This window comes from Capricornis sumatraensis, chromosome 12 (assembly GCF_032405125.1).
Source record: "Capricornis sumatraensis isolate serow.1 chromosome 12, serow.2, whole genome shotgun sequence".
NCBI lineage: Eukaryota > Metazoa > Chordata > Mammalia > Artiodactyla > Bovidae > Capricornis > Capricornis sumatraensis.
The window spans coordinates 91,782,030-91,791,874 of NC_091080.1; the positions used below are offsets into that span (position 1 = coordinate 91,782,030).

General features: G+C 43.3%; 1 protein-coding gene across 2 annotated transcripts in view; it reads left to right on the top strand.

The window, feature by feature from the left end:
• Positions 1–9,494, top strand: part of TNFSF13B (TNF superfamily member 13b) — a 29,445-nt gene extending 19,951 nt beyond the window's left edge. For both annotated transcript variants that reach the window (XM_068984720.1, XM_068984721.1), the window contains 3 exons: positions 5,849–5,961; positions 6,048–6,198; positions 9,351–9,494. In XM_068984720.1, coding sequence (XP_068840821.1) covers positions 5,849–5,961; positions 6,048–6,198; positions 9,351–9,463 — 377 coding nt within the window. In that variant the 3' untranslated portion in view covers positions 9,464–9,494. The remainder of the gene's footprint in view (positions 1–5,848; positions 5,962–6,047; positions 6,199–9,350) is intronic.
• Positions 9,495–9,845: the final 351 nt, after the last annotated feature.

Below are 9,845 nucleotides of genomic sequence, written 5' to 3' on the forward strand. Positions count from 1 at the left end.
AGAGCAGAACCCAGAGTGACGAGGCGGCCGCCTGTGAGGACGGGGGGCCACGAGCCCAGGAGAGCAGGCCGACTGTAGAAGTTGGGGGAGCTGGGGCCAGACATTCCAGCAGTCAGAAGGAACACAGACCTGCCAGCAGTTTGACTTTTGCCCAGTGAGACTTCTGGTGTTTGAAACGGGAGATGATAAATGTGTGTTGTTTTAAGCCACTGTGTGTGGTAATTTGATACAGCTGTAATAAGAAATTAATGACACCCCTCTGAATCAACTTTCCCTGACACATAATGGGCCTTTGAAGACTGCAGTCGCGCCAAGTGGTTGCTCTGCTTGAATTTTTCTTGCTTCGGTTATGTCTCTCGGGGTTCTAATTATGTATACACTGGTAATTATTTTTTGGCTGTGCCGGGTCTTAACTGTGGCATGTGGGGCCTTCTGTCTTCGTTGCAGCCTGCGGGCTCAGCTGTGGCATGCGGGATCCAGTTCCCTGACCGGGGATTGAACCTGGGCCCCCTGCCTCGGGGGCAGGGTCTTAGCCAGTGGACCAGAGAGCGGTTCCTGTGCTGTTAATTCTTGACCTTTTTTTTTTTTTTAAATTATTTCCTATTGTTCTACAACTTTTATCAAATTCTTAATACTTTCTTTATTTCCCTTTCATTTTGCTTTGTGCAGAGTCTGTGTTTCCCTTCCAAAGCTTTTATGTTCATATAAGTGAGCTTTGTTCCCTCCTAATTTCCCAAATCCTCTTAGCTGACAGCTGACACTGTATTGCCTGTAGATTCCTGTGTGTATATGAGACTCATCACCTTCTGTGAGTTGATTTTTTGCTGACTCTTTGTGAACTTTGCTGCCTCCCAGCCCTTGACCATCTTCTCGGCTTCTTCTCTTGACTTTGGCGCTCAGCTTCGGTGTGACCTCAGTCGCTTCCAGCCTGCCTTGGAGTTATTTTGAAGGATGTAGACATCACTCTACATCAGGCAACAGACATCAGTCTGTTTCTTGCACAGGGCTTACAGGAGGTGACAAAGGAGAGAGGCGATTCTCACGGTCAGGTTGATAGCAGCAGTCTCTTTCGGTTTTTCAACATAATTATTTCATAGAGGCAGTGATGAGGTTTAATCTCACAGTAGAATTCGACAGTTGATAAGTCTCGTTTTACTGAAAGGATGTTATTGTTGATTTCGGTTTCGGCTGTGCCGGGTCTTCACTGCCGCGTGCAGGCTTTCTCTAGCTGTGGCGAGGGGGGTCTGCCCTCCCGTTGCAGCGTGCAGCCTTTTCACTGTGGCGGCTTCTCTTGTTTCAGAGCGCGGGGTCCAGAGTGCAGGCTCGGTCGTCGTGGCACACGGGCCTGGTTGCCCCGCAGCATGTGGGATCTTCCTGGACCAGGGATCGAATCCGTGTCCCCTGCACTGACAGGCGGATTCTTAACCAGTGGGCCGTCAGGGAAATCCTCCCTTCTTTCCAAAGCGTATGCTTTTTCTTGGTTAGTTTCTCCAACTGTGTTCCTTGCTTTTTTTACACACTGCTTTTTTAAACTTTTAAAAAAATTCCTTCAAGGTGGATGTTTTTCAGACCTCTGACACAGTCCTCTTATCTTCGTTCTTGTTTCTTTGCAGTCTTAAATCCTCCTGTGCTGTCACTTAACAGCCATGTGTGATGGCCTCAGTGTAGATCTCTAGTCCAGCAGACTTTGCTGAGATCCAAGCCTACTTACGCCCCTGTCTTCTTGAGTGTCTTGGTGACATCTCAGCGTGAGCCCGCGGCCTTTCCCCTGCGTCGGGTCTTCCTCCTGTATTCCCTATTCCAGAAGGGATGCTGGTTCTTTAGCTGTCCAACCCAGAATCCTGGGTGTCATTCTTGACTGCTTCCTTGAAGTCACTGCGTTCATCTCAAAACTTTATTGATGATTCCTCATATACGTAATTTGAACCGATCTGTTTCTCTTCATTTCCATTTCACCTTCCTAGAACAGACCCCCGTCATCTCTCACCTGGGCTGGTTCCCTTTGCTCTTTGCTCACCGGGGAGCTCCTCAGCGGGGTTTCTAAAACCCAGACGGTGTCATTCTTCTCCACTGCACACAGCCCTGCCGGGCCTCCCATCGCCTTTCTGGCGGCTCAGCCTGCCTGGCTCTGCCGGTCTGGTTTGTTTCTGTGGATTTTCCTAGTCCTGCCTCAGCTGCAAAGCCAAATGCCTGAGGATTTCAATGCCAGACATGTGTGTCCAAGTAAAAACTAAATCCCTATTCCTTGACTTGGCTCACTTAATCTGTCTTCAAAAATATTATCAGTATCTTCTCCTTTAACACTATTTCCAGGAATTTTAAGATAATAAAATAGAAAATCAAGAGAAGTAGCCAAGTGTGATAGCTGTGATTGACAAACACTGGAAGTATAAATAATTCGGAGGATGTTTCCTATTCATAAAATAGAATAAAAAACAAATATTAGCAAAGTAGATCTGATTTTCCTATAAAAATGTATTGTTCTAAAATTTATCTACAAGTCTTTCACATATATTAGAACAGGAAAGATCTACTCTCTTAAAAGCAGGCATTTTCAGAAATACATGTGAATTATTTTTATATTTGAATACTGTCATTTTAATTTAATTCACATGTTAATGTACACAGTAATTTGTTTTCAAAGACATTTAAATACATCAAATATTTAATGCTGAGTGGAACTGGGAAGTTCACTTTATATACCAAAATATTTTAGTATTTTAGCTGTTGAAAACAAAATTAAGCATTAATGCTCCTGGTATTTACCTTCACTGACTGAAATAAAACCCCACCATATAAGAACTGTGAGTTGAGTTTATTCAGTTTCTTACTGAGCACTATAGCCCAGCCCCAGGAAACAGCCTCTCAGACAGCTCTGAGAAACTATTTCAAAGTAAGGCAGAAGCCTGGATTTATGTAATTTTTTTTTTCTGAGATAACAAAAGATTACTGCTAATCACAATGAAGCAAAGAACAGACATCTCAGTTCAATGATTTTAGTGCTTTTCTATGTATGAAGAGGAGGTGCAAGAATCTGGGGTCATTGAAATCTTTCCTTTCCACATCCTTAAATATCTACTGTAAGAAGTGATTCCCACCAGCTTAGAGAAGCTTTCTGTAGAACAGGCATTTCGTGCACGCTTTCTTGTTAGCCTTTACCTATCCGTGGTCTAACTAGCATGCAAAACACACTAAGTAATCTTTAATACATAGAAACGTATCACGATGCTTAAGTGTATAAGCACTTTACCTTTTAATTGATCTTTCAGTGTATTTTCTTACATTTAAAATTCGCTTAGCAGCACAAATTGATGGAGTGCGCACTGCGTGCCTGGCTCCGCTCTGGGCCGCTGGGTGTCCCGCTGTCACTATGGGATGGTCATCACCTCGGCCTCAGCGTCAGTGGCACGGATCTATGTGTGCTCAGCCGTGTCTGGCTCGTTATGGCCCATGGACGGTAGCCCGCCAGGCTCCTCTGTCCGTGGAACCTTACAATCAAGAATACTGGATTCATGTCAATGTATGGCAAAACCAATACAGTATTGTAAAGTAAAATAAAGTAAAAAAAAAAAAAAGAAAAAAAAGAATACTGGAGTGGGCTGCCATTGCCTACACCAAGGGATCTTCCCAACCCAGGGATCAAACCTGCATCGCTCGTGTCTCCTGCAAGTGGATTCTTTACCGCTCATGCCACCTGGGTGGAGTGTAATCCGTGCGTGGGTGTGTGTGTATGTGTGTACACACGTGCTCTCATGTATGTGGGCAGGCTTGGGGGAGAAATATACACAGTACATAAAAACAAGGAGATGATTCTCTCTAACAAGAATATTTCCAGCAAGATAAGATGAAGTGCCAAAAATAAAAGAGGGAATAAGAATATAAGCCTAATAAGGTCTTGTTTTTCTTTTTCCTCTGACACTATAATGGTGAGATTTGGTAAGAACTGGCTAACTTTATAGGTATAAGTATGGGGTAGAGAAATAGGGGATCAATGTAAAGTATTGTAAAAAAGAATGTTATAGTCAGTAAGTATGCCTAGTCAGAATATGAGCGTGCAGACTTAGAAATACGTGTTTCACGTCAAGAGTTCATATTACCTCCCTGATGGAGAGTGTTTCATTTCCCAGAGATTCAGTAACCAGGTGGTAAGAGGCTTTTAAAACATGGAACGCTAGTGACTAATCGCAGAGTACAATGATTAGTATGTATTTAAAGACATATTTGCTGCATTTGTTTTGGGGGTCAGGCATCATTTAAGGCCCTGAGGAAACAGCAGGGAACCAATCATGAACCGTCCCCAAGCTCAGAGAAGTTGGACTCTAAGATGTGTATGGTTTTGAAGGTGGACAAGAAGCCCTCTGTGCTCAGAGTGTCAAATAAAACGTGAAAATAGTTGCCTTCAGTCATCAGCTTGTATTTATAATTTTTAATAATAACAACCCTGATATTAATTCTTCCTCGCGTTTTCAGAACTCTACCTTAAAGAATGCTGTGGGCACGTGATCTCTAAACAGAATTTGAAGCTACAGCATTATAATCTTTTCCCCGAAATAATGTCGTATGAAAACAGGCGATGATGAGGTTACCTCTGTTATGTGTAACCAGGGAGATCTTTATCGGTGGACTGTCGTTACCCAGGGTGGCACTGGAGGGTTTGCACCAAAGGAAGGGGTTTCTCGGAGACCATCTTTGGGAACAGAAAGTTGGGGGGATTGGGCTGCCCCCTGTGTGGGAACTGAGGAAAGGAAGGGTGAGCTGTAGAGGCCCCTCCCTGCTGCCTCCTCTCTCCTTTCTACCCCACCCCTGAAAGAAGGGTAGAGGAAAATTTTTCTCCTCCCCAACAGACTCAAAGAGAAACTGAAAATCTCTTTCGGTGTGTTATTCAGAGACCTTTCTTAAGCCTCAAACGCTCCCATCCAGACTAGACATTATTATGAAAGCTGCTGAAATACAGAAGGGATCAAAACCCCAGACATAACCTATGAAGCGCTTGCTTTCAACTTCCTGTATCTGATAGCTGGCCTGGGTGAGTATGTAAATGACGCTGAGAAACCGCCAGAAGATGGTCACTTTTTAAAAGATGAAATTCTCCTCTAAGTTTCACACTTAGGTTAGTAACTAAGCATGCTATCAAAAGGTATGTGAGTCGGGTCCAGCTGCTCATCGCTCAAAAGCCAAAAACCAGGCCAGCTGGAAAGGAAAGTTTGCCTCATTTCAGATGCTGGCAACTTATGGGCGAGAGTGGTGGACACCTGTCCGAAGGCCGACACCTCCCCCCACCCCCTGCTTGTCAGCAGCGGGTGAGAGCTTTCATAGACAGAGTCAGGGGTGGGGGGCCACGTGCAAAAGCAGGACAGTCATCCCCAGGGTGGTCGTCAGCCGTCTGACCAGCGTCATCTTGGTCATTTTAGGTACAGTTAGTCTTCAGTCCCGGGTGCACTGGTTCCATTTCTTTGTGGTCAATTCTCGGAACTGGGGCAGCTCGTGTCCTGGGTATGTTCTGGTCATCATTAGTTAACTCCTCCACCTGGGGTTTCAGTATCCATAAGACAGCTCACAGGATGTGGCTCAGAATGTGATCTGTAGCCCTCGAGAAGGAGCTGAGGGTCCTTGATGATGGCTAATGACTATTACTATCTAGTCTCCTTAGACTGTTCTCCTTTGTTGCAGCATTTCTCACTTCTCTGATTAAACTTATTCTTTGACGCAAGTTTTCCATGGAAAAAGGGCAGGCAGGGGACATGGTCCGGGGGCAAGGGTCAGACTCCTGCTCTGTTTCAAATGGAGGTGAAAAACTGCGTCTCTCAGGGTTTTTCTTTTCCCTTAAAAACCGTTCTCTTCCTTGTAGGAGCATACACCTTTGTTCCTTGGCTTCTCAGCTTTAAAAGAGGAAGAGCCCTAGAAGAAAAAGAGAATAAAATTTTGGTCAAAGAGACAGGCTACTTCTTTATCTACGGTCAGGTAGGTCTGACCCTGAACCCACCACCGCTGTCCAACGCCCCCGTTTTGTGCTGACTTCTGACAAAGTTCTTTGGTTTGTTCCTCAGGTTTTATACACCGATAACACCTTTGCCATGGGACACCTAATACAGAGGAAAAAAGTCCATGTCTTTGGGGACGAACTGAGTCTGGTGACTTTGTTTCGATGTATTCAAAACATGCCTGAAACACTACCCAATAATTCCTGTTACTCAGCTGGTAAATAATAGTTCTATATACATAGACAGAAAGACATACTGTGTGGTTTTTATGGTCTCAAATGATAAGTTAGTCTGTTTTGATAGAGACAGATGCGATCATTACTTTAGATTTTAATTATTAGCTAACTAGTTATTAGTAAGTTTATCGTTTTTATATACGTTTAGAAAGGGCAGTAGCTTCACAGTGATCCACTCTAGAACAAGCTGTGTTTTCTTGGAGCTGTGGTAAGAGTGCCTGCATCATAAGAGAGTGATGACCTGTGCCAGGCACACCCATCCAATGCTCCCCGCTTTAATCCTCCTTAAAAAAGGGAGGTGGGGACTGAGACACAGAGACGGAGCACGCATGGTCTGGGGCCGCACAGCTGATCCACTCCAGAACTTGGTTTAAATCAGCCAGTGTGCCCTGAGTGGGAGTCACGGAATCTCACCTCTTCTTTACCTCCCTCCTGGGGAAGAAATGCCCTTTGGCCAGTTTTGAATGTCAGATCCAGGGGCACCGTTTCTCTTCTGGGGTCAGTGGACACCAGATGGATGAGGTTGGGATGCGAAAGGGTAGGAGTGAGCCTGCCTTTCAACTCAGGGCCAGAGGACTGGAGAGGAAAGAGGACGTGCAGGCTGCCTTCATTTCAGGTCTGTCTGGGCTGTGATTGCCTTCAGTTATTGTTGTCCAGCCGCTAAGCTGTGTCTCACTCTTTAGAACCTGTGGACTGCAGCGCGCCAGGTTCCCCTGTCCTTCGCTAATCTCCCAGAGTTCACTCAAACTCATGTCCATTGAGTCAGTGATGCCATCCAACCATCTCAGCCAAACGAATTGCCATCAAAGCCTTCATTTTATTTGGGGGTAATTTCAAACTAATCAAGGCCAGTACTTGAAAAAAAAGTTGCCTTAAACACATTTATTTCTCTCTGGTGGTTTTGACAACTCCACTCACGACCCCAAGGAATGTCTTCCTTTCCAGACCACGTGAATGACAGTGTGGAACGCAGAGTGGGGGTTGGCTGTGTGTTCTGAAGCTGTATATTCCAAAGGCACGTACTGAAAAGTGCACCAGGAATCAAGACAGAAAGGATATAATGCAGATGCTTGCCATCCTGGACCCACAGCCGTAAAGAGCTCTGACGGGGTGCTGAGGAAGTCTGCTTAGATTTGAATTCCCTAATTTTCACAGAGAACTGTTATCCTGCAGCCTGTGGTAACCAGTATTTCTTGTTGCAAAATACCGATAAATTGTGAGGTCACTTCAGCCTGTCGTTTACTTACATTAATCAGCACTTAGAGCTTTCCAACACACTCCTTTATAAATTTTTCTGATCATCAGCTCCTCAAGGTTGCTTCCTAGCCTTATTTTTTAAGAATAAATAACTTGACCTTAAAGATATATCTCAGTGCTGATAGCTTAGCATCATTTACAAAAAGTGTTCTCTAGGAAACTTCAGGTTTGCAGTTTTTATCTGTTCTAGAGAAAATCTGTTTTACAATCATTAAATGCTACACATCGGTGTATAAAGTGTTTCCATAATAATCTGAAAAAAATTAAAGCGGTCCATTTGAAGAGCCCAGTATCACACCAAGGAACCTCTCTTGTACACGAAACTGATTCTTATTCATTATGTCATTAACAAACTAGCAATTGCTACCATCTGGAAGAACTGAAATAGCCAGGAACTCAGTGTTGAAATTTTAAGCAGGACCTACTTTGAAAAGTAGTTAGTTCACACCGACTTTGAGAATTACTGTTACCGAATGATCTGTGAACTATAGCCTTTGTCAAATTATTAGATTATCTTGAGTATCTATGATAATGACTGATCATTCAACAAATCACTTTAATCTGTTTTTTTTTTTTTACTACCTAATCATCTAATGCCATAGGAGTCCTGAAAGAGTGCACGTCACCCTTAATAATATCTGAGTTCTTCTGCTACTGTTTGTTACTGTCTGTCTTGGTCTGTTATCAAAACACAAGATCCTGGAAGACAGACCCCTTGGTCATTCTGATCACTGCCCTAACGTGTCTGTGAAGCTGTCTGGTATACCTGAACCGTTCAGTGAATAAACACTCACTGGCTATAGTTGGAGGAAACCCAGGTGTTTGGGGCTTGACAGTGGAATTGAGGTTAAGATAGATGTCCTTCTGTAAATATATTTTCATGACTTGCTCAGGAAACAGTGCAACTGCTTTTAAAATTATTAGTTGAAGGTACTGACAATTTAGTTGTGTCGATATGTTGTTTCTTTGTTCCTTGGTTTTCTTCTCTGCCCCCCCCCCTTTATTTTTTTCTTCATATTTTTCCTTTAAAATGGGGTCAGGCATGACCTGATACACTGAGTGTCGTTCCTGAGCTGCATTTTGTATTCCTGAATCACAGGCTACCTTATTGTAAATTAGGCACATGCAGATTAATCAGTTCTGAGAAGCTAATTAGCTTCTTACTTTTGATTATAAAGACAGGTTATGGTCATTTAAGGAAACACAAAATGTAAAGGACTATAAAAAGCACTCCGAATGGCTCCTAATTCCATAGTCTGGATTCTAGGGAAAGACTCTGTTAGCAGATGTGTTTTGTTAGTAAGTCGTGCTTTGCTTTTTACTTTCTACTCACACATTATATGCCCATTTGGAAGTGTATTTAGGGCTATGCAGGGTGTGTGTGTGTATTTTTGTATTTTTATTTAACATTATTTTTTAAAGTTTCCCATGTCAAGTGAAGCAAAGCCACTTTTAACTTTATAATATTCCATCTAGGGATGTGCTATGATTTACTAAACTTTTTTCCTTATAGTTAGACTTTTGGTTATTTGGATTCTCTGTTTTATCAACAGTAGGTGATATTGGGCTGGCATAAAGTTCCCTTGGGTTTCTCCATAACATCTTGCAGAAAAACCCAAGTGAACACGTTGGCCAACCCCACACATTCATTTGTCTGTTATAACTCCTTCTGCTCACTTCTTTTACTATTTTCTTTTTAAATTGTTAGGTAAATACAATAATAACTGGTCTAGAAACCCACTGGTATAATGTGGAAAATGAATGCCTATGTGAAAATTTTTTTTGCCGAAACCAAGTCGTCTGCTTTAATGTTCTGCCCTCCCCTCTTCTTTACCTGCACAACGGCTTCAAGTTGTCGCCAATCATTCCCTTCCAGGCATCGCGAAGCTGGAGGAAGGAGATGAACTCCAACTGGCAATACCCCGGGAAGACGCTAAGATATCGCGAGATGGAGACGGCACGTTTTTCGGAGCCCTGAAGCTTCTGTGACCTGCTCACACCTTGTGTGTGGCTCTTTTCTTCCCTTCTCTGTGCCTCTAAAGAGAAAGCACTTAACTGGAAATACCGAAAGGGAAAAACAAAATAGTTACCATAGCCTTTTCTGGGAGCTATTTGTTTTGGTTTGCTGCAACTCGACCAAAACAGGAAATTTAACAGACAACCACAGCCAAAGGGTGTCATGTGAATTAGGAGAACTAGAGCCTATTTACGGAAAATGGAATTAGAAAGACTTACACTATAATGCCACGTTGGACAACTTAGTGCTTCCCGCCTTGGAAGAAGCACAGGATTCAAAGGGGTGGTAATCGTTTCTTCCAGAATGATATTCCACTGTTTACTGTGCAACAGAGCCTGTGACATTTGGGGGGAA